The following is a 24,335-nucleotide window of genomic DNA, read 5'->3' as shown; positions in this document are numbered from 1 at the left end:
GTTATATATAAAGTGTAAGAGTCTAATTCAATACATACCGTATCTTTTTTATTTTGCCATAGTTATAGCAAAGCAGTTAGTATTTGATTGGAACTTTGGAGTTGTGAGTTTCAAACCAGTTTAGTTCCTGAGCTTGATTACCTCAGACCATCTTGACCATCGTGAGCTGTATCAATTCCATGATATTATGCATGCGGAGCTTGCTTGACTGGATAATGCAGATCTGAGTGAAAATATGTCAACAGTTACTTCATCTTCGTCCCCACCTTCTGACACATCGAACGATGACGCAAGAGTAGGGAATGGAAAAATCGTGTGTACTACACAGGGTTGTAATCAGGTAAGCAGACTCCTGAATCGAGATATTCTGGCTACTGTCAATTCTTCTTAGACCATTGTAGGCCTCGTGATTCGTATTACATATTGTTTGTATTACATGGTTATTATTATATATTAGATTTTAGGGTTACCATACGTCTTCCTTTAGAAGGATTTTTCATCCCGTTTCAGGAATTGAAAATCTCCTTGGAGGACGCCTAAATGTCCACCTTTTCAGCTTTGACAGCTACTAAAAAACACCATAAATGATGCAAAATATATTATGCGGACGTTCAAGCGGGTGATTTGAAGTCAAATCGGAGTAATTTCCAGTAAAAATTATAATTTCAGACTTCTTCAATTCCGGTAATATACGGTAACTTTATGATTTGAACAAAGGTTCCTCCTTTCCTGATTCCAAAGTATGGTAGACCTATTTTATTCATATTCAACCGATACTAGTTGTGTCAGAAGTTTATTTTCACTGGTGGGCGGAGTGGTGGCACAGTAGGATTGTTCGGAATTTGGAAAATGTTTGGAATACTGCGTATCCATGGCTTATTCTGTAGATTATTGTTAAAAACAACCATGGGCCTGAAAGAAGCTCGCAGGAAAGCCGGTAAGATTTGTCTAAATGCGGTTGAAAGTAGCCGTCGGCGAGTGGGCGGAGAATCGATAAAGTGGGCGGGCAAACAGAAGCCAATAATCTTGATTGGTTGAAGCCAGTAATAATAAGCTACTGATTAGCTGAAAGACCGACTTTGTGAACACTGCTGGTAACGATTTCTGTCTGCTGTAGTGCAGTCGTTTCTGTTGGTGGCATTGCAGACATAATATATTGCCTTTGTTAATGTTGTCATCGAGAGTCCATAGTACAACATGGCAACCGCCCAAGTTATTATCTACCTACAGAACGTGTATAGCAGTGTTGCTATGTATTGCACAGTTGCTCTCGGTAGTTGAGATACGAATAAACTAGATGCATGCATCTTGCTACCTTCGACCTTTCCAAAACTTACTGACAGTGAGTGAAACTCAAAAATTTTCCACCAGCAGTCAACAACTCAGTAGCACTTGTTATGACTAGTCGACGTCTCACCCATAACGAACGCATATTAAACTTTTTATTCGCGATTGAATGAAGGCAAAAAGCACTATTTACAAAAGACATTAAAAAATGTATGTTGCAGGATCGGTGTTGCATTGTCAGGCACAAGTTGCAGATTACAGGCTTTTGATTAGAGTTGACTTCCTGCTGTCTCCAACTGTCTTCCTATGCTGTTCCACAGCTTGAAGCGGACTGTCTCTTTGTTGTTCATTGTCAGTCAAGATTGCAGCATAGTCTGTGCTTAGCTTTACACCTCGTTCTATGGCATCATAAGCGACTTTGACAGAACTGATGTAGGAGCTCATTCTGGTGTAGGAATCTGATAAGTGCCAAACATCAACCGGTCGAGTTAGCCACACCCCAGAGCATTGAAAAACATCAAATATGTACCACGTCTGTGGCCTAATAAAATCAGACAAAGTAGTGTCCTTGTTAATCTGTGCAGTTGCATTTAACGAAGGCGGGCCCCTATCTGAAACTTTGAAGTTGGCTCTGCCTGCAGGAGCGTCTTTGCCATATTTTCTCGAGATTCATTGCTTTCACTTGGCAAAACCAAGGCATATACAGCGGTTCCCTCCACGATATACCAGTCATGCTTTAAAAGCTTTTGTGAAGCAGCTTTGGGAACTTGTAACTCAACATGTCCTGAATGAATCTCAAGCCATTACCGGCTGCATCACGACCGATGCTAGAATCAACCCATGCAGGGATATAAAAGAGAGCTAAAAATAAATTGGAGCGATGCATCAGTTCCACTTCTTCAGATTTGTAATGTAACTGATAAGCCCACATTAACATCTTCTGAGCATACAGAATTGTGCCCATCCATCTTGCAGGGTTTGTGATGATGTATATCTTCACCTGCACCGAGAAGGGCAAGAGCATTAGTCGCACATTGTCTGTAGTCATCCTTGTAAAGAAATCTTTTCTGGTCAGTATAGTAGCTTGAAGTTATCAACTGCCGTTGCTGCTCGTTCTTCAAACCATATAGGAATAGTCATAAGAGTCTTGAATTGCTGTTTTCTGTCAAGACCGCTCAAGCTATTCTTGAGGTGGGCATACCATGTGATCACGCCATCTTTTGTGCAGGTTTTGAAGTGATGGCACCACAAGTGATTTCTGCATGGTTGCAATTCTCGCCATTTTCCAAACTGTCATTACATCATCCAACACCACATTACACAGTTCATGAGTAGGGATTGACTGAGGACAATGCTCTTTCAGATGCAGAAAGTAACTCATTACTTCTCGTATAGTAGGTAATCTCGAGCCACAGATGCAATCGCAAGTATATCCGACCAAGTACTGCTCAGATTTAGATCTTGTTCTTCGCTGCGCCATGTGTACATTCTTTCGCCGTTTTGCCTCTGCCATGACCGCGCAATATTGTTGCTCCAAATCATAAACTACTGCTATCAACTCTGAAGCATTCAGAGAACACGTGTTACAGTACTACTGATGACTCATCCACCCAGATCCGCTTGTACAGATTACAGAACCACAGCAGTTACTAAGTACTAACAGACTTGACCTCAGCAAAACCGACTTTTAATTTAGTAAAGCGAAGCACCCGAATCCGAGTCAGCTGTTCCAGTAATCATTGAAGCTTAGCCGATTACCCAATCAAGAACGTGCTTTCGTGATTGTCCGCCTTTTCGCAACTCTGCTGTCGGTGGCCCGCCCAGTCTTCAACAACGACTTTCATACGCATTTAGGCAAATCTTACCGACTTTCCTGCGAGTTTCTTTCAGGCCCATTATTGTTTATTAACAATAATCTACAGAATAAGCCATGGATCCGCAGTATTCCAAGCTATTTGCAAATTTTGAACAACCCTATTGCACAGTAGTGGCGCTGCAGCCTGCGGGAGATCCAATATAGCCCTAACCTGTCCATTTTTCAGAATACGGGGTGACATGCACACAACATAACATATAATTGCCTGATAAAGCCAATGATTCATCCCAAGCAGGCAGTGAAAATCAAATAGGCTACAGACTGGTTTTGGGTGCATGAGCGCAGAAACTCTGTGGAATATTCCCCAATGAAAAATTACGAATACATTAGAGAGTTGCATAGTAGTTGATTACCTGTAAAAGGTTTCAGTAATCTCTTCTAGTTGTGACCCAGTATGATACGGTGTCTACCCTGGAGGGAGGGTATAGATGAGCTATGTACCATGCACCCTTTTTAAATACTATTACTTGAAGACGTATCATTATAGTACTCCACACTAGTATGGTGTAAAGTGCTTGAAGAAAAAGTAACCTTTGTGCAACATTCTAGGCTCTTGCCGACTCTGATTTAATTACAGTTCACTGTGTATGATCGGTAGTAGCCTATGTCATGTGCATTCAATAATTTTATTCTAATATTTTGAAGACTCATTTCATTGTCGTTTGTCGACATACAGCCACTGCAACCAGCTAAAAGTAAATCGGAATACTGTTGCATAGTAGGGTGGTGTATATATTTTCATTTTGCCTATATTCGAATTAGTGGACTTCGTTCATCAGCTGTCTGAAATTTCTAGACGTTCAACAGCGCCGGGGAATTGGCCGTTCATAAACAAAAACATCAGATGACTTTGAAACTAGGACCAGCTCGTACTGGACTCTCCGATATGTTACCCTTTGGTAAGTAGGCGATTGTTAGGCTTAGAATCAAGGAGACATTACCATGGTGACCAAATTCGTGTTTTTCAGAGTAATTAATATGAGATTATTGATTTCAACATTGCACTGTATTTTCCAGTTGGTTGATGCGGTGATTATCATTACAGCTACTATTGCTAGTGGCACAATAAACCATCTTTAAAAATTGTGATGTAGGGCGGTTCAAAAATAACCTTTTTTCCTTAATCTTGCGGGCTACGTGATTAAATCGTTAGGTTGCCTTAAAAAACGACGCACACCAAATTTGAATTCATTCCAACCAATATTCGCGGTTTACGTAGAGTTTGAAAATTTTGAATTTGCCCAGAAACGCAAAAAATTTTTTTTTTCAAATTTTTCTGCCAACCCCATGAAAATGTTGGGCTGTCTTCAAAAACTATGCAAAACAAATTTGACTCAATTCCAAGCCGTAGAAGTGGAGTTATATCAGTTTTTCTTTGATAATTCTGGGATTATCCTTGATCGGTGGATAATTCAATAATTTTCATCGAAAAACTGGAATAACTCCGCTTCTACGGCTTGGAATTGAGTAAAATTTGTTTTGCATAGTCTTTGAAGACAGCCGAACAATTTCATGGGGTTGGCAGAAAAATTTGAAAATTTTTTTTTTTTGCGTTTCTGGGCAAATTCAAAATTTTCAAACTCTACGTAAACCGCGAATATTGGTTGGAATGAATTCAAATTTGGTATGCGTCGTTTTTTAAGGCAACCTAACAATTTAATCACGTAGCCCGCAAGATTAAGGAAAAAAGGTTATTTTTGAACCGCCCTATTGTGATGTCTTGAATGGATCTCAAATTACTGTGTTGTGATTATTGGTTTGCCTTCGGCTAATTGTCATCCCTTTCATTCCTGCTGGGATATTCTGCCTTTCGAACATGATGTTGGTATTGTTACTGTTAAATAGGGCTGGACCCAACAATTCGAGTACTCGAATCCGGATCGAATATTATCTATAAATATTTTATACCTCCAGCCACTAAGAGTTCAATTATTATCAAAGAGAATCATAAAATTTAAACCCTACTAATAGATGCCACACAATGCTCCATCTAAGCCAGTGGTTCTCAAACTGGGGGGCGTGAAAGCATCTGAAGGGGGTCGTGAAGCTGCGGTCTTATAAAATGGAACCCGAATATTTTCGACTGACACTCGCCAGGGGTAATCGTCAGCAACTAGTGGAGAATTTGAAAGAACGTTGTATAGGCCTAAATATCAACAATCGTGATGCATTTCAATACGAATATACTATTCAATTGTAATTGAAGTTTTATACCTTCAAGAAGCTCTTCAAATTTCATATATGAGAATTCTCTCTTCATCCGTTATTATCTCTATGCCATCAAACTATCCCTTGAGATTGCTAGCTTTCTGGTTGCATTTTGTGATATGACGATTAGGGGGCGTGAAATTTTTCACTATCATAAAGGGGGGCGTGTCTAAAATTGTTTGAGAACCACTGATCTAGACAGTCTAATTGAGTCTATAAGTTTATTGCAAGCAAGTGGGTAACAACCCCAATCGTACGGTACTTTTATGATACGCACGGGTTGTTACCGTTAAAGAAACGTCACCAAGCATCAGTAGGCCATAGCTAGTGCAAAGCCTGGCGACTACTAGTGATCCACTATGCCTGTCCTGGTCAAGCAATGCAAAATGACAATAAGCCATAATTGAAGAAGGGAACAGATCTCTCAAAATATCAGAATTTGAGACGTAGCCTCTTATTTACGGCCGTGGAAGCGTGATTCGTCATGTCACAGCGTCCAAAACATGTACCACCTAGATATGCACGTTGCTGGAAACGACATTTCTGCGAAATAGCCATGAAGTGATAGGTTATGAATAGCTCCATCACCTTTTATATGATCGACAACTGCCGATATTTTTTTTGGTGGCATAAGAGATACCTATTTGAACTTACCAGTCATCCACACCATTGGGACATCATTATGAGTGATACTAGAATAGGGCACATAGTACTCGATTCTGAATCGAATCACCAACGTACTTGATTTTGCCCCGCCTTCATTTCAAATCTGTCTTTCTGTGAGTAGCCCATGTATTTTCCATTACATACAAGAGTATTGACTGAAATCCTTGCGATTTTCATGCGATGTTTACTGGCTGTTCCACAAGGCCTATTGCGGAACAAAATATCCGTCAGTATAGGCAGCAGGCAAGTGATTACCGCGTATCATTCTCACAGACCAAACTCCAACCCCGACAAAATTCCTTCAGTACGGCAAAGAATCTGGTTTATTCGAAGAAATAAGCAATCCCTTCGATTCCGAGTTCAAAAGGACAGCTTCCAGCATGAGAGAGGTGAGGTTGGAAGACTTTACGTGCGGCATGGTAATTCAAATTTGTCCAATATACTGATTTAAGTAAATAAGTAAATTATATTCGAGTGTTTATTGTTCGAATTCATGATACGCCTCGTTAGGATTGAGACTTCTCAACCTACACCAAAGGTATACATACAAAATCGTGCATGATCGTAAGTGGTTTCCACCTGTGAAATCTTGACTTTAGAGGACATGCGCTTTCCGGTTGAAAAGACGATTGAATTATTCATCAGTGCTCGGTGGATTACTCAATCCTAACCGAAATGGTTTTGACTGGATGGCAATGTTATTTTCAACAGAAAGCACGCCGATCCGCTGTGCCGGGCTTGATTATCGACGGCAACAAATCCAGGACACCGACCAGCCTCCCGTTCGCGTCGCAGTCCGGACAGCCAGTCGCGGTAAAGATTTTATTGTGTTGCTCGTCCATTCCTGGTAAAAGCACATTTCGTTCTATACAGCAACCGGTACATGTTATTACGTTGACGCCGACCCTACCTTCGCCGATAATTCCAGGAAGCCAATTTTTTCTACCCCCTTTACCGTCGCCGCAAGGATTCAGTCCAGCGACTTTGATCAGTCCCTCGATAGTTCCATTTTCAGCTCGTGAGTATTAGCATCTGTGGTTAAGTTGATTTCCTTCAATTCTCACGAAGTGATGTGTTGGGCGGTGCAATTTTTATCTGTTCCACTAGTTTCTATGGTGAAAATGTTGTTGACTAATTCTCTGTGCATTCCAATAGAAGTATGGTAACGAAGCATGTCATGCTGGGTCAAGGCTATACGCTCCGTAGGTTAATCTGCGATTCACCTCAATATTCAACGGTAGCCTACTGAAGTTTTTCTCATCTTCACGCACAGTTCTATTCTAAGTTTGATGCCGATAGAATGACCGAAAGGGCAGTGCTTTATAAGAACTCGGAACTCAAATGTCACACACTGACGTTTGTTAAATTCAAAAATTCTGATGTTGTGTGACATTCTATTTCCATGTTCGTGTATGCATAACATGTGATAGGTGCTTTATTAATTTCAACCTTCAATGGGATATTCCAATGATTTTGTGAGTGTGAGTAAAGTAATGGTGGTTTGAATTCATTCTTTCCAGCTGCATATTGTGATTGCAAACTTAGTATGACAGCTACGTTTTGGTGTTTTATGAATTCAAGATGGAAGTTGGCAGTCTACACTGCCCATCCCTGGTTTTCCTGTGCCTTGTCATTGCTTGTTTGTCTTGCGAGATAGTGTATTAACGCTAGCAGTTGTGACGTTTTTCCTCATCAAGTACTTGTCATTGGAAAATCCCCATTGTCACAGACTCATATCACTATGGTTTAAGTTACGTCATCTATTTTGATGCTGACACGTTTCTCTTTCAAGGCCATTGAAAGTGGAATGAAAGTTTCAGCGCTACGGATGTGATCGATTGCACTTTGCGCAATTCATGAATTGATCACCGTGTTCTTGCTAGATATGGTATCGTTCTTTGTCCTTTGGGACGTATAGGCAAATTAGGCTTTTTGATTGCCGTGCAGTAAACTATTTGGCAATTGCCAATGTTTTACCCTAGTGGAATGACTACAAGTTTACTATGCCATGGCTCCGTTTTATGATTTCAGTGTTAGTCCTTGAATACTCTCAATAGTTTGGTCACACTATACGTTGTGGTTTTGGTCTGGATTTGTTTATTTTAGTCATTGAGGTATGATGGAAAATGTATGTGCTGTGAATCATATCGACTTTCAAAGCTTATATGGTTTCAAGGTTTCGAGTGATTTTGTTGAATAGATCACTGCAGTAATATGAAGCAGGGAGGTGCTGCTTTTTGGCATATTTTGAACATTGAGTTATATGTCAAGCTCATCTCGTGTAAATATATCCTTCACACGTTAGCGTCTGAATCGAGCTTTCGCACACTTATTTTTAACGGCACATTCTTTGGCGTTCCTAAATCAAATCTTGTTCACTTGGTGTTGGATTTCATTCCGTATGAATGGCGATAGGTACACTCTCTCCTATCCGATGACTTTCTCCTACTCGCCATCCAACCAAATCCTTATCCTACTTACTGCTCTACGCTAATCCCATGTTCAATGGAATATCCAAATATCAGTGGAGCGGTATGTGCCTAGAGGCTAGATTTCTGCCCGGTATGCTTGAGACTTCCGTTTTGTCGGCTTTGATGGGCCGTTATGCGTCTGTGTGATCTAATTTTTTTCTGAAATAGTGAAATAAGACATGGCACTAAATACACTTCAATAATATCATGTTTATAGCGGAATTATTACGTAAGCTACACACTTGAAACAGTCGGTCATATTTCTATTTCAACTCTGCCCGAAGATAAAGTTTATGAATTCCTTGATGAATAAAGATATCGTCGATGTTATTCTTGAGATAATGTATCAAGCATTATTTAAAATCCGCTTAAGATAGATTCTCCTCTCATATTTCCTAATACAGTCATTTGTTTGTTGTTTCCCTAGTCATATGCGCAGCCACTTATCCTAGCCTTCAAACAATGGATTGGATGTCAAGGATTAAAAGATTGCACGAAATGAAATTTTGCATTGCGTTGTTCAGCTCGAATGACCACCACAATGTAGTCTATTGATCTGCGATGTATTAGTAGACTAACACCGTATTAGTAGACTAACACCGCATATAAGTAAACTGGGTTTGCTCGGTTCTTTGTGAAGTATCAAAACTAGCTAGGGCAATTTTCATGTGAACTAGATTTAAGAACATATTACCTAAAACTAGCTCAATTACAAATTCAAATCGCTTCATATGATATTCATCCTAAATTTGCGATTTTCTGGCCAACATTATCAATTCTATTGCTACCAACGTTACTGCATATGTGCATGTGATTAGCGGCATTTACTGACCAGTAAGGATACCAAACTTCCCATTTCTGATATCGGACAATTAGAGACGGTTTCGATATGAAACACTCCCGTACCGCCGCTCTATCACATTAGGTTTTTCGTATCTGTGCACCGTGCTGCACGACCTGTATGTGTTGACTATTTTCTATAAGTTTAGAGTTAGGCAACTTGTTTTGGGTTTTGAGGGAAATGCATATTGATCCATGACATCCTGTTTGGTATACACCAGTCTTCGTGCCATTCAAATGTATTTAGTCACTCGGGAGAAGCAGCCATGTATCACACAGGTATTGAAGTTTGCTCCGCTGATCATCTTGTACTTTTAGACTTCTGCCTACGTTGTCTGGACACTAATGTCAGGTTATTTGCGCGGTGTTCAAGTTTTCGAATCAGTTTAGTGTGCTGAATCAATGGTCTTGTTTTTCGAATCAAATTTAAAAAATCTGGCCTGACCAGGTTGAGCTTACTCTAAAGTTTCTTTGGTATACAGAATCGATTGAGCTCATTTTCTCAGTGTATCTTGATTAATGAGTTTTCAGTTGCTAATTAGTACAGCAATTGCATATTTCGCGATCTCGGTTTCGTGAAATTTCTCGGAAACGAAACTGTGACATGCGAGGAGATTTTTCAGGATGTGCTGCCTTGATTAATTGGGACGTTGACTCTGGTATCAAGAAATGTCCTTTTAAAATCCCCCTTGTATCTCCAATATTCAGTTGCTAATCAGTAATTCGTAGTAGCAGTGATGCGTGCTGTCGATTGGCGAGAAGCTGGCCTGAACAATCGCATCTGCAATAGGCCTCTCGCTAATTGTCGGCATTGCCGGACTCGCTGGTAAACTTGCCGTACGCGTAAGTTCGTCGACACGAGAAGCTTCTATAATCAACATTTCCACATGCCTACTTGACCCAGTTAACCCTAATGAATTGATGCTATATTGGTATATTTCAAAAAATCCAAACCTTTGCCTTTTTTCAAGCCCCCTCTTTTTTCTCGGCTGGCTTCGCGCATGATAGTACGCACGGTTGTTAATAAGGCTTTGTTTTGTGACCGCCCTATCTTAATTTTTGATGCTATTGGGGTGAGGGGGACCCGCAATTTGAATGAATTCATTTTTGTTGAATGTGATTTGTCAAGCTCCATCACCGATAGGCAGCATTGCGTTTCAAAAATAGTCAGGTCTCTTGAAAGTGTCTGTCTGTGTGCTAGTGTACATCAAGTCTGGAGTACCCGACAGATTCACAAGATTTCGTTTGAAAATCTGGGAGCCCGTGTTGTAACGGGAAGTTTGAAACTGGTCGTTTAATTGAATGAGAAGCTGTGAGCGAAGAGGTGATTAACTTCTAGCCCACTGCAATAAACTAATTCTTGATTTACCTCAACTTACTCGCATCGCATTTGATTACAAGCGCAGAACCGGCACGTAATTTTCGTCGTTTTTTTAGCCGGACTCTACCCAAGCGTGCAGGCAGTTGTAGAAGCACAGCATGCTGCGCTGGCGCAGGCGTTCATCCACGCAGCATCTGCGAGCACTGCCACCATGACCAGCATCAACAGCCAATCGGAGAGCATGGCCGCGCCGTCTCAGTCGCACATTCTGACGTCGCAGTCGCACTTGACAGCGTCCAGGACCTCTTCAATAACGGACCTTCCCAGCTCCGTTGCGTGAGTAGGATTTAATATCTGTTTCGTCTACTGCGGTGGTTGTTAATGGGGTTTCGAAGGGGAATTCACTGACCCAGTCTCACGGGCTCGCTGAAGGTCAAGACATACGGTCACCCGAGTCGGGCGAGATAGCGTAGTTGTAATATGAAATAGAAATTAAGAAAATTGGTCTGGTGTTAATGACCATAGTAGGCGACAGACACCATGAATACCACAAACAACCACACACCCGACTCATACAGCAGAAGTCATCATGTTTTAATGGTTTTGTTATTTTGACACTGTTGTTGATGCACAGTTGATTAGATGTTAATGAGGTAGAATTTCGCGGATAGAGGCTTTCAGATTGGCGTAAGGGTTCTCCAAGTTAAGAACCACTCTTCCAATGCCAACTTATCTTTGGAGCCGTCTATCAATCGGAGTTCGGTGTTCGAGTGCCCTCCCAAGGCGAGGCTGTAGAAAAGTTGTTAGCTTCCACATTTTCTCAGTGATTTCAAACTGTTTAATTAAAATGCTTCCTGCCTCAATTATAAGCTTGAAACGCAATTTTGGTGCGACAAGGAATCATCAAATTCGACGACCGCTTGTGTACCAAACACTAAAATCGGATGATATTGCATCCAAAATTCTGCGTTAAAGTTTTTGATCGGTCAATATACAGCGGTTTATTTGATGTATGATTTGTTTTGACGGCTCCTCACTGAATTTCGATATCAGCCTTAGAAAGAGGATGTTTGACCTATCGTATCTGAAAAATTGATTCTTCAAACATATTTGCGGAAAGTCTATTCACTGGTGTAATGATAATAGTAAGATTACGTTAATAATCACCCGAAAAGTGTAATAAAAAATAACAACGTTTGTAACGTTTTCAGGCCGCCTTTCCCTACTCAAAACGTGTCTGTGCCGGTCAACAACAATCCTACTCCGCCTACGTGCCGCGCAATGCCCGTCGGTCAAAACATGCCGTCTGCGCCGGGGGGATCTGCGTCGGTGATCCAGCAGCACGTTCAACAAAACATGGAGCAAAGGAGACCCCTGTCCCAGGTTCGAACGGTTTATGTTGCAGGCTTGTGTGTAGATTATTTCGTCTCTTGTTTAAACCTAATGGTTCCGTTGCCCAGTTTTTAGCATGTCTTTACTAAAATACTATTCAGTAGAGTAAGTCGTCGTCTACACACTTGAGAATGAAGTGCAAGGATAGTATAGTAGGCCTAGTGGTTGGTTTTGAACCTAACAAATATGGCTCTCGGAATGACTCCGTCAAATTTTTCTTCTCGATCACAGTCCGGTTCGCTGGATCATCCTGATTCTGCAAACCTGGAAAGAAAGCCCAGCTTCCACGGGGAGACGTCAGTGATAACGCAGGTTCCGGCCCACTCATCCACCGGTCAGATCAACGTCAATATGTGAGTTGGTCTTGCCAGCTTTCGGCTGTGCAAATTGCGTATTTGTATTACCTTTAGGCTTTGTGTCGTCGATGCATTATTGAATGGTGAGTCACCTGGAGATAGGGAGATAAACCACGTATAACACGCAAAGCCGATTAACCTTATGGTGTGCAAAGGATATGTTTGTGTTTCATCAATGGGAGATTTTTTATTGATAAACGGAATTTTCGCTGTAACTGACTGATGCCACACTCATATGAGTCGGTCGCGACCTATGGACTTTCATAGCCATCGGCCTGCCTCGGACTGTCACCTGATTACGACAACGATAGTTGACTCTTCTGCGGACTACATCGAAATTTTTTTACATATTGAGTGCAGCATGTGTAGCTTTTCACTCACTTTATTCAGCAGTGCGTCAAGCTGTGGCTCAATAATTGACGGTTTCCGTCCTTTTCAAGGCCCGGTACAACAGCGAGTTTTGCGGACGTTGATTTGGGCCTACAGTGCCACTGATACTAGTTTTGTTTCACGCCTCCTGCTATTGTTATCATTACTCGTATTTTGAATCTAAAATCTTTTCACTGACCAAAATATGAATGTAATATCACTATGTCGGTCCATCTTGATGTGAAGATCAGATAAGATTACCCAGAGTGAGCCGTTCTACTAACCCATGTGGGAAAGAGTTGAAGCTGATAGTGAAATTATGGCAGTTTATTCAGTATGTACTACATATTCACTTTAGCTGTCCAAAATTTGGAAAGTCTCAGGAATGCTCCCTTGTAATGTCTCATTCTATAGATTATTGATAGGAATCAACAGTGAGCATGAAAGACGCTATGACAACACTTACAAGTGCATTCAATTTGCTGTAAGCATCTGAAAAGTGCCAAGCATGACCGGCTGATTCAGCAATTTCCTAGAGCATTCAAAACTTCAACTATATACTACAACTTGAGCCCAATATGATCACACAAAGTATAGTGTCATTGTTTAGTTGCATATTTGTATTCAATGATGATGGATCTCTTCTGAAATGATGAATTTGGTCACCATTTGCGTAAGCGCCTCTGCTGTCCCCTGATGAAAACAAGGCATGTAGGCTACAACGATTTTCTTCGCAATAAAGTAGTCATGTTTTAGAAGTTTTTGTGAAGCAGCTGTTGTTCGTTCATCGTGTGTTTTATAACTCAACATGCCCCGAATTAATGTTAAATCATTATCTGCCAACCTACCTACAATACGCTTTCGGAATCACCGCCGGTAGCGGACTCTTTGAACACCTAATCAGCAAGCTGCTGCTGTCGTGATCATCGAGGCATAGCCGATTAGCTAATCAAGAGCCGTGGTTTCGTGATTACTCGTCTTCTCGTCGGCCTATGGTCGGTGGCACGCCCACTCTTTGCCAGCTACTTTCAAAAGCTTTGTCCGAAATCTTGACGATTTTCCTGTGAGCTTCTTGCAGGCTTATTGTTTAGAATGAGACATTACAACTGAGCATTTTCGAGATTTGCCAAATTTTGGACAACCCTAGTATTCACTAAGAATCTACCTATCCGTACTGCTGCCTCAACGACCAGCAGATAATTTCCGATACGATCGATTAATTAACGAAAAACCATGGGTTTCAGGGGCATGCACACGGGAAACGCCAACGGATACCCGTACATGTCGGTGCAACAGAGCCTGCCGCCTTTCTCGCAGCTTGCCGCGGACACTTCCGGTCGAATGGCCAACCATCAGATTTTGACGTCGTCTCGGTCGGTGCCGACTCCGTCGCACATGCAAAATCAACGGCAGTCGTTGCCTCATCAAAATTCCTTAGGCAGCATGGACGCGAAGCAGGTACGCATTCTTGCGCTAACGTTGAGACAGCTCAAATTTGGACTATAGTCAAGTCATTCCGGGAACTGTCCAGTGTTCATTCACAAGGCAAGTCACGCGTATTTTCAAAGTGACTCGCGACCGTCATCTCAAAATTTTTCAAGTCAATTTACGGAAGTTTTCAAAGTAACTCGTGTCGAGTGTGGTGTTTGTGGCATGGTGTGATGTTTATCGACTGCAATGGTCATTTGCACCAGGCCGATATTCTTTATTTTGATTCCGTCGCTCCTGACTTGTAGCATATAAATAACCCTCCAACACTTGGGAAGGAATTATGGAGTCGGATCCGGAACTCATTGTTGTTGCAGCTGTGGATCATACCACCTCACCATCTCGCCACTAGGGTCACACAAAATTGCAAAGCGACGAGTCGTGCCGAGTAATCTCAAATTTTCCGATTTTGAGTTAGTTTTAAATGTGTCAATTTCAACATATTTCATACTTATATCATATTGGAGCTATAGCTGGAGAAATTGGAACGGGAACCCACATGCGCTTGGCGTCAGTATTTTAAAGTTATGAATACGCGATTTTCCGTTTCGCAGAAGCTGAAGCAGACGCTGACGTCAAACAATCCGAACCTGCACATCGATCTGGAAAGCCAATACTCTCTCGACTCGGACGAAAACGATCTGGCAAGAAGAGTACTTGTTATTTCATGTTGCTTGCGACGGATAGCTAACTTGCTATGGGCCTGGAGTTTTTTTAAAATTCAATCCGACTGCGCCGGGGGTTTCAACCTTTCTTTGTTCATGTACAACTAATGAAAACCTGTCTGCAAAATTTGGAAAACTAATGACTAGGGCGTTTTTTTTTACCTAAAAAACGGAAGATTCTGACCTAAAAACTCTAAATTTTGACATTTTTTGACCTTAAAAAATATGCAAATTGGGTGTTTTCTCACATAATGTCTTACTTGTACTACTTATCTTCATTTCTGGATGGAACTATCTGTCCTTATGAAGTAGTTTGGCTTGAAAAAAAACTTTTTTGACTCAAAATTGACAAATTTTTACATGAAAAAACTTTATTTTAACGAAATCTTGCCCTATGAAGAATTCCAGTAGTTACATTACGCATTATGGTAGAAATAATTGAAAGTTTTTGTTGTACAGCGAAAGATACTTTCCTACTACATTCTCGGGTAGAAAGTGTCTGTCCTTACTAAGTAGCTTGCAAGGAGTAGGGAAAGAACGTTCAACAGGAGCAGTTGTTGGCTGACAACACTGGTGACAAACCGTGTTGCTTCATTCTGGCTATGATGTCTACATCACATTTTTTCATCATGCGCTTCTTGATATAAGAACCATGCAGTGCCCACGCAGTCTTGCGTCAGTTAGATATTGCGGTACGTTGAGCATAATCCATGTCAACCTATTTGTCTCATTTGAAAGTTTAAGTGGCCTTATAAAGAAGGCTGCAAGCTGTAAAATGTCAAATAATAAGTTCACCGACAGTGCAAAATCTATGATACAAACGAAAGACAGGTTGCCAAAAAATTTCGACTTTGTAAAAAAAATGACATTTTTTGACCTCACGCTACCATTTTGACCTAATTTTGACGTTTTTTGACATGTAAAAAAATCGCAATACTGATGACTAAAAAATACTCGGTTTATTTGGGAGGCTAACGGCTGAAAAAGCTCATCTCTTTCGCCTAGTCTGGGGAGAAGGTACGCCAAGGCCTCAATACTAGGTTTGGGCACGAGGATTCGAGTACTCTAATCCAAATTGAGCATGCTCCTTGACACTACGGACCTATTTTGTAGAGTAACGATTTATGTTAGGGTTACCACAAGTCCTCTTTTAAGAGAATTTGTTCTCTTTTTTGCCTTTTTTGAAAGTGTCCTCAGAGGACGCTCAAATGTCCTCTTTTTTAAGAATTTTGGTTAAATATAGGGCAAAATTTGACTGAGATACAGTAAGTCAGCACTGAAGTAACGCTCCCAGGGCTATTTTGAGAGCTGAGCCAGAAAGCTGTCTTTTTTTTTAGTCAACCGACCACGAAGTGCGGAAAATTTACCCATTTTTCAGGATTTTGCTTCAGTGTTGCAGGTCTGAAAATTTTGAAAAAGTGTCCTCTTTTCAGATTTCCAAAATAGGGTGACCCTAATTTACGTCCTAGTGAGAGACAATTTCTTTGAGCACTAAGTTAACACTACAAGTTGAATTATATCAACGACAATTCTGATTTGGATACATTTTTACCAACGTGGAAGCCTGTGTTGGTCGTGTTGCAGCAAAACGTGTAGTAGAAAGTCACGCTCGTTAACGGAAACGTGTGAAGTAGCGATCAACCCACAGCATCGTCACACATGCAACGCAGTAGATATGATAAGGGGCACACGAAAATCTTCAATGTAGTCCTGAAAGCAATATGCAGTAGATATTGTTGAGAAAATATAGCACTGGCAACCTGGCATCATACTCTTTGGGGCCGCATAAGAGGTACATCTTCAAACTTTCGATACTCCATACTTTGAAAACTCCTAGACTAAGACTTCCATCGGGCTAATAAACTTCTCCCAAAGTTGCTCGTAGCCGAAACAGCCTTTGCCGCCTCTTCTGCACCTCTGGTTTAATGATTGAATCTGCGAAAACTTCGTACTTTGCTCATAAATGCCGTTTGAAAAGTCTTTGTCCTTCGCAGAACGAGGTCACATCATCGAGCGGGATGGACGAAGGTCAAAAGACAGGACGTCGGAGAGGACGACAGAACAACATCGACCCTGATACGAAGCGGATGAGGTTTTTGGAGCGGAATCGAGCCGCAGCCAGCAGGTCAGTGACTCGGTGTATTTGCGGGATACTGTACGTTGGCTCGCTGTAACGTGTCGTTATTCGAGTCTGCGTATATTTATTGGTTGTTTGATATTTGAGTATGCGACACAATGAAAATCAACGGTTTAGCATGCGGCACTTAAGAACGTGACTTTATACCCTCAAATGTGCTCGCGGGCCAATTTCCTACTTTTTGATGGCGCCGCTGGCCGCAACACCAATAATAGGGGAATTCAATGTGTTTCCGAGTAGGCCTTACTTGACGGGACCTTGCAGACCGACATATGTGATTTACTATTGTGAATTCACGTTTGGCACGAAAAAAATCACATTTTAAAATATATGAATGAAATTTCTGCTGTACTTGGCATAGCTGCTGAAGACATCATGCGAGAGTACAAATGCATCAGGACATCGTAAAAGCTGTCGCGTTATGATTTTGCAGCTAGCGGAAATTTGACGTGTCACAATTATAGGTAGACTATTTTAGAATTTTACAAAGATTGATCTGAAATCAGAGCATTGGAGCAGTACAGCCTAATCCGGGTTTCGGGCATACTCCTGATAACAAAACTATTGATCATGTCATTACCTATGTCAAATTTAATCAGTGTTAGATTCACCTTTGAAAACTGGAACAGATCTAAAACAACTTGAATATAATGATTACTGTGCAATAGCAATAGAAATGTCCAATCGCCGAAGTATTCATTGATCTTCCACTCAGTGGTAACTTTTGAAAGTGATGTAATAGTGAAGTTTAATGAGTAGTTTTGGGGCGAATTTCCAGTTTTCTAATAAAAAAGGAGATATGGCAGTTAAATATTGTCCAATACTTCGAAATCCAAAATACGGTTGCGGGCCGTGTGTTTGAGACCTCTGCCCTAAAACAAATCTAACCCTATTCCTAACCATAAAATTAACACTTATATCAACCATAACCCCAAGCCAGACCCCAAATCAAACCCTAACTCAACCCACATGCTTGCTTTATCTTTATCGTCATTCGGCTGTATCTCGCCCGTTTAAACTTTGACATTAAAAAATCAATGACAATCGAATTGCTGGCCAAACTTTTCTGCCGCGTCGTGTCGAAGGTCGAAGCACTCCGTCAATCTACTCCCCAGACGATTTAATTGTATCGAATGAAGATGAAAAGGTGTGACCAACGCGGTGGATAGTCTGCGTTACATTAATATTTGATCATTTTCCGTAAGCCTCATTTATCGAGAAGTATTCTTTCCCTGATGTGATTTTGTTGAAATCTGTGCTTGCAACTGCATGCTGTCGGGTAAGATCGACGTCTTGTATGTTCCAGATGCCGAGCCAAAAAGAAACAGTGGGTCAACGGATTGGAATCCAAAGCGAAAGAACTCTCCAATTCCAACGTTAGCCTTCAGGTATGTTACGGATAAAGGCGTACGTTTCCCTAGGTACAGACTTTTAACGGCAGAGTCAGGCATGTAGAAATTCCCTATTTGTCATTGATATGTTTGAGATACATCTTACTATTTTATTGCGCCCCACCGCTAATTGTTTACCAATACTGCTATGGCAAAAAATCTTATGGTGTGGAATGATATCAATGAGGCAAGTGAGTGAATTGATAAACGACAATGCTCAAGTTGAACGTCAAATCATTTTTGAACTAAATATTTGCGAGTGATAACATTTTTCATCACGACTCTTCCTCAACTATATCACGGAATTTGCAATTGCTGCTGCAAAACTGTCTTCTCGCGTACACCATCCACTAAGTTTACCGAGATGGAAGGGCTTTGGCCTCACTTTTCGTTTCAGTTGACAAAAGTTGAGGCAGATTGCTCGAATGCGAATTGCGTCGCATGTCGTTTTGCCTGCATCCGTTGCGTCTGATCAATAGCCCCAAGTTTCATACACTGTAGAGTAAATGACCGACTGAACGTGACATGAAATCGATCAGTGTACGTTAAATGTTCGACACCATAGAAGAGAGGAAATTGAGCCTCGTTTAATAGAGTGTTTTCGCTGTACATAAGCGAGAAGTACATTCATTAAATTTCCGCTCTGCACTTTGTAAAAACATGTTTACGGTCGCCACACGTGCGACTATCTCTGATGTTCTCTGAAACAATCTTATGTTTTGAACTTTCAACCTATCAGCCATTAAGCGATCGAATGTTGTTTTTGATGTACAGAGATATTCTTATGACGGCTTGCACACCCGGGCGGTTGCAAATAAGAAAGTAGGTCCCGGGGGTTTCTCACTCGTAGTTGTTGCGTCAGGAATATACTTCTCGTAAAGTGATAATTGACCTGAGACTTGGTGTGACTCTGTACCAGACATGGGGTGGTTACTGCACCAGTGTAAACGATTATGATAAAGATTACATGGAACAGCAACCATGATAACTCACAATTGCATATTTTGCTTCATTGAACTTCAGTATTAAGCACATTGAAAGACAATATAACGATTTCGATGATAATAGCCTTTTTAAAAAATTTAATGTCATATGCTGGCTATGTCACAATACATCATTGTTGAACTATGAAGAGCACTGCTAACACTGAGATGTAATAATGTAATGTGGAGGTTAAAAATCCGTTTCTGCTATCAGTATTGTGGTATCATGCACTCACTCACAATGTTCGGTTGACGCAGTCGTAGTCATGTCATAGTAAAGGTGAATATTTTAGTAATATAGAATCGTTATTTTACAAAGAAATCAATTGGATATGTGAATTAATCGATTACGATTACCAATCACCGTTACCCCATGTCTGCTTGGTACCACGCCTCTGAAGTTTGGCTTGGGTGCTATCTCTGTTTTTACTCGCTTATCATTGTTTCCTATTTATAAGTGTTGCCCAGTATGATATTTTTTCTGCATTGATTGTAAGCACAGTTTACCCAGTAGGATGAGTCAATTACAAGAATGTGGAGGTGCCCGCGCAAACACGGCACGTCTACCCTGGTGCACCAACACATTTTTGTCGTCACGGATTTACATCCCCGCCGTTTTGACAGGGCGAAGTGGCCCAGCTGCGAGAGGAGGTCGCCTCGCTCAAGCAGCTTCTGCTGGCCCATCGCGACTGCCCGATCACCCGTCTGCAGCAGCAGAAGCTGGCCATCGCCGGCGGTGACCCGTCAGCCGTCGTGACCAATCCGGTCCAGGCCGCGGCCAGCCTGCTCGGCATTGAGAGGGGCGAGAACATGGACGCCCGAAACGGAGATGAGGACGACGTCAAGCCTGGTTTAGGTAAGCGGCTGGATTTGGTTGTTCTTACCCGTACCCATGTGAAGATTAGGGCTGGGCAAAATCTAGTACTGAGTGATTCGATTGGCCTCGAATCGAGTGTTTGAGTATCACTCATTATGACGATATAACAGTATCGGATTCATTTCTCCCAGCCCTACTGACAATGTACCTGGTTTATCATATTTTACAAGATTTGCGCTGTAAGGTCTCCGTATGCTGTGTGCAATCGCATCAAATATTTATGAAAGAGGTGCCGTAAAACCGGTACGACCCGGCTGAATCCGACCACTGCATGCAGTATGCAGCTATTAATAAGAGGTGTTTGTGTGTATTGGATGAAAAGTAACAGAAGGTAACAGAAGGACATGCAATGAAAATGAGATTGTGTGTGTCGGCGGGCCTTATCAAGATGTCAGATTATGGTAATCTGGAAGGCAGACTGGTAATCGTTCAGCAGAAGCTACTTGTATTTTGTCGTGAATGTGGACGCAATTGATGACTGTCATATTGTCAGCCAAATACTGCTCCACATTTAGGGTCCTTCATACTTGATTTGATAAAGTGATGCGTTTTAAATTGCTATTCGCTCGGGACACGTCGTAATTGGACAACGCGGACACTCGTTTGTTGTAGCGATGCGCTTCAGATCCCGTAAAAAAATTCGTTGAATTATGTGGGAAAGCAACGGGAATGATTCATAAACTTGGCGATTGTATTGACGGTGACTGCGTGTGCTTTGCGTCACAAACCATCTGTCTGTTCAGCAGCCTCCAGCATGGACATGCGGATTTCGTCGTCTCTACACAACAATTCGAACCACGCTTGCAAAACAGAACATCCTCTCGACGATTATCCACAGGTGAGCCCATATTGACATGACGAGAAATGAGCGCATTATCGAAAATATCACATTCGATTGCCGATGAAATTTCAACCATTTGTTAGTGTAGGACGGTTGTCCTCAATTCGGGTGCCACGAGAAAATGAGGTAAAGAAGGATACCTTCGATATATTATAACAAAAGTTAAGTACATTGAAATTCTGAATAGCATTTGGGAAGCTCGTAGACTACTTTATAATGTAGCGGTTGCAGTTAGCCCGTTGTCTACTCATTGTGAATCGTAAACCATCGAATGAAACGAATAAGTTGACGCGGCTAAAAACGAGCGACTTTCCGAGTAGGTCAGCGATTTTTACAAGCTCACACCGATATCTCAAATCTGAAACTTGACTGCGTGATTAACATTGGTTCTTATAGCACAGTGGTTCTCAACTTATGGGTGGATCGCGAGATCTTAACAAATCTCACATTTGAGTTGCGGCCTAAAAAGGTCGATGTTGATCAAATTGTCCGTATGAAGCGGTAAGTCTGTTACAGGCACTCCGGCAGTATACACTGAAATTCAATGCTGCCACCAAACAATTTCTCTATTCTTGCAAAGCTACTTTGTAAGGACAGATAATTTACGCCAGAAATGTACCTCAATTCTAACGTTTTGCGCAACAATGCCTAATTTAAATACTTGAGTGCAACATTTTGTCAAAATTTAGTTATTTAAAGTAAAAAATGCCAAAATCGCCCTAGTCCTCACCATCAGAAGCGTTTCTGTATTTCGTAGTGTTGTATCCACCAACAGCTTGAAATTCCCAACTATATACGTGTGCGGCACAGTCAGCCGTTTTGTATGTGGGCCAACTGGATAATTTAAGCCAGTACGCTAGCAGATTTCGTTACTTTGACGTGGGTACTTTTATTCAAGTTCCTCGTCTGACTTACAGTAGTATTGTCCAACTCTTGAAATTACTCGACTAAATGCCCTTTTTTCGATCAGGTCACGAGTACTTCGGCAATCACCATGAACTCGAACTACGGCAGTAATCCTAATTTGTCAACCACCGCCGGCACGTGACAGCGACACGACACTGCTTCTAGCCTCGTCGCCTGACCATCGTTTGAACACAAAGTATTTCCGGATTGAGAGTAATCATATTATGCTTCACATATGAGAGATATTTTACAGTCGCAACAACGTTGACCCATTTATATGATACAATTGCCCTGTTAGAGCAGAGGGTGCCCGGCGCAAAGATGGGTGTCGCAGTCACCATCGATTCTCGTCCGGACAATCAATAAATTGATGCGGAACGCAAAATATAACACACAAAAGACTTACTCATTGGAATCCTTCTGTACGAATCAAGTAGCGATGAGCACGAAAAGTGCCTTTAGATTTGAAACCTTACTGCGTTATGAAAGATTGGAAAGTAACTGCAGATATCAGTCGGTGGGAGTCGATGTGTCCGTAATGCCAAAAGGACCCGAGTACAATTCTGTTGCATCCTATCTCGTTGTGGAACCGTGTCCATTCAGCTTCTCCCTGGATGTTGTGTTTTTTTCCGAATGTTCCAGCTTTTGCTCGACTTATTTTATTGTGATGTGCTTTTGTTGTTTCGTCCTCGCTCTGGCCGCGTGTCAGCTTAGCGACAGCTGTCGGATGCTAGCTGATCAGATTGCCTACTTTGCCATTTTGACGTTTTATCCGTTTTAAACACGGGCTCTTTCCTTTTCTTTATTTTTAAGAATCGAGTTTGCATAACGATCAGATTTTAAATAGGAGTATAGGGTTCAGCAACGCTCTTGATCTCATTTGTTCACATTATGACCAGCTACTTTTTATAGATGTTTATGTATTTTTTATTATTTCACGCCGCAGAGCTAGTTTACAAACTACTTTACATAGATTTCGATGTAACGCACGATAGCCGATTGTGTATCTGCGGAAAATTGCCATCGCGAATGATACTTCTTCTATCGATTTTGACGCTTTGAATGTATAGTTCTCGATATTTTAGATTCTTTTTTTATTTCTAATCATACCGTTGCTAGTACATTTGCACACCCGATGTGGTAATGTGCGCCATTTATATAACTAGAGTATTGCGGTTGTAAGGTATCATGTTAAAGCTCTGGTTGGTCCCGAACATATGACGACGGTAGTTGACTACGTTTGATTGCGATTGCGACGTCGCATTGATGCCGGAAATAGTAACGTAACGGAGGTAACTTGATCTATTGAAATTAGATGCTGAGGTCGTATGTTTTAGGCTGAAGGGTGCACCAGACTCCAATCTATCCCAGCATCCGGTAGTCGGGTTATTTTGAATAAAATGCGACATTGCTGATGATTTGTAGCCGTTCTCGTCTTGTGCGCACCCCCTAGTTTTCCAGGGGTCTTTGTTATGCTGTCTCCTGCACGTGACTGTCACGTGACCCATATGTGGTACATTTTTGCATGAATTCATTAATCCGCTCTTTTCTCGAAATATAATAATACCGTTCCACATGTTTCTGTGCAGTGTGCATTCATATCGGGTCGCACCACGATGGAGTCTGCAGTCCCCCTAATCTGAGTCAGTGTTGGGATGACTCTAGTCATTACTTGACTCGAGTCACTTTTTTCGTATGACTTGATTTGACTCGAGTCACTTTGCTAAAATGACTTGACTTGACTCGGCGTATCAGAAATGTGGATTGACTCGTGACTCGGAGCAAAATTCACCAGTCAATTTCAAGTCATCAAGCAATAAATGTCGATAAAAATCTCAGTATTTTGAATAAGGTCGGATTGAGAGCGACCAATCATTCAATGATCGTGCGTTTTACTGAGCCTCCATTTTTCTCCCATAAATATATTGACCGCAAACGAAGTGATCGAAGCTTGCAGCTTACGTTGTCGTAACCAAACCTCTTGTTTTATTGAAATTGAATTCGAATATTGTTTATATAGTCCCGAACCATTGGCACAGGCTCGAATTGTATCATATCGTATCAATTTGTAAATGGGTAATGTATTGCATCTTATCAATTCGTTTCTCTATTCTCTATTTGGCTGGTAACTATAAACTGAGGCTATGCAATTGGTTACGTAGTTTAGCATTTCTACGCAGGCTATATGCGAGTGATATAGGGCCTTCTTGCATGTATATTCGGCAACTCTATAATCGTTCATCTGTTCAGAATCAATGACC

The 24,335-nt window shown here is 41.3% G+C and overlaps 1 protein-coding gene across 4 annotated transcripts; it reads left to right on the top strand.

Annotated features, from left to right (window-relative positions):
• LOC145433833 (cyclic AMP-dependent transcription factor ATF-7-like) lies at positions 1-23,650 on the top strand. 4 transcript variants are annotated; one of them, XM_080311088.1, is made up of 15 exons: positions 24-340; positions 3,960-4,062; positions 6,311-6,426; positions 6,749-6,850; positions 6,911-7,055; positions 10,786-11,005; positions 11,881-12,052; positions 12,293-12,414; positions 14,031-14,244; positions 14,829-14,927; positions 16,934-17,064; positions 18,383-18,464; positions 20,075-20,306; positions 21,074-21,165; positions 22,139-23,650. In XM_080311088.1, exons 1-15 carry the CDS (start codon positions 236-238, stop codon positions 22,214-22,216), a joined length of 2,013 nt encoding a protein of 670 aa, XP_080167214.1. In that variant the 5' UTR covers positions 24-235; the 3' UTR covers positions 22,217-23,650. The 4 variants fall into 4 exon arrangements, with proteins under 4 accessions (XP_080167216.1, XP_080167214.1, XP_080167215.1 ...); XM_080311089.1 differs by having other exon boundaries at positions 26-340; positions 14,829-14,918; positions 21,071-21,165; XM_080311087.1 differs by having other exon boundaries at positions 26-340; positions 21,071-21,165.
• Positions 23,651-24,335: the final 685 nt, after the last annotated feature.

The sequence above is a fragment of the Botryllus schlosseri genome, chromosome 2 (genome assembly GCF_051294905.1).
Source record: "Botryllus schlosseri isolate E-star chromosome 2, Bs_hap1, whole genome shotgun sequence".
Classification (NCBI taxonomy): Eukaryota; Metazoa; Chordata; class Ascidiacea; order Stolidobranchia; family Styelidae; genus Botryllus; species Botryllus schlosseri.
The sequence above is the reverse complement of the archived record's forward strand: the minus strand, read 5'-3'. Positions and strand labels throughout refer to the sequence as shown.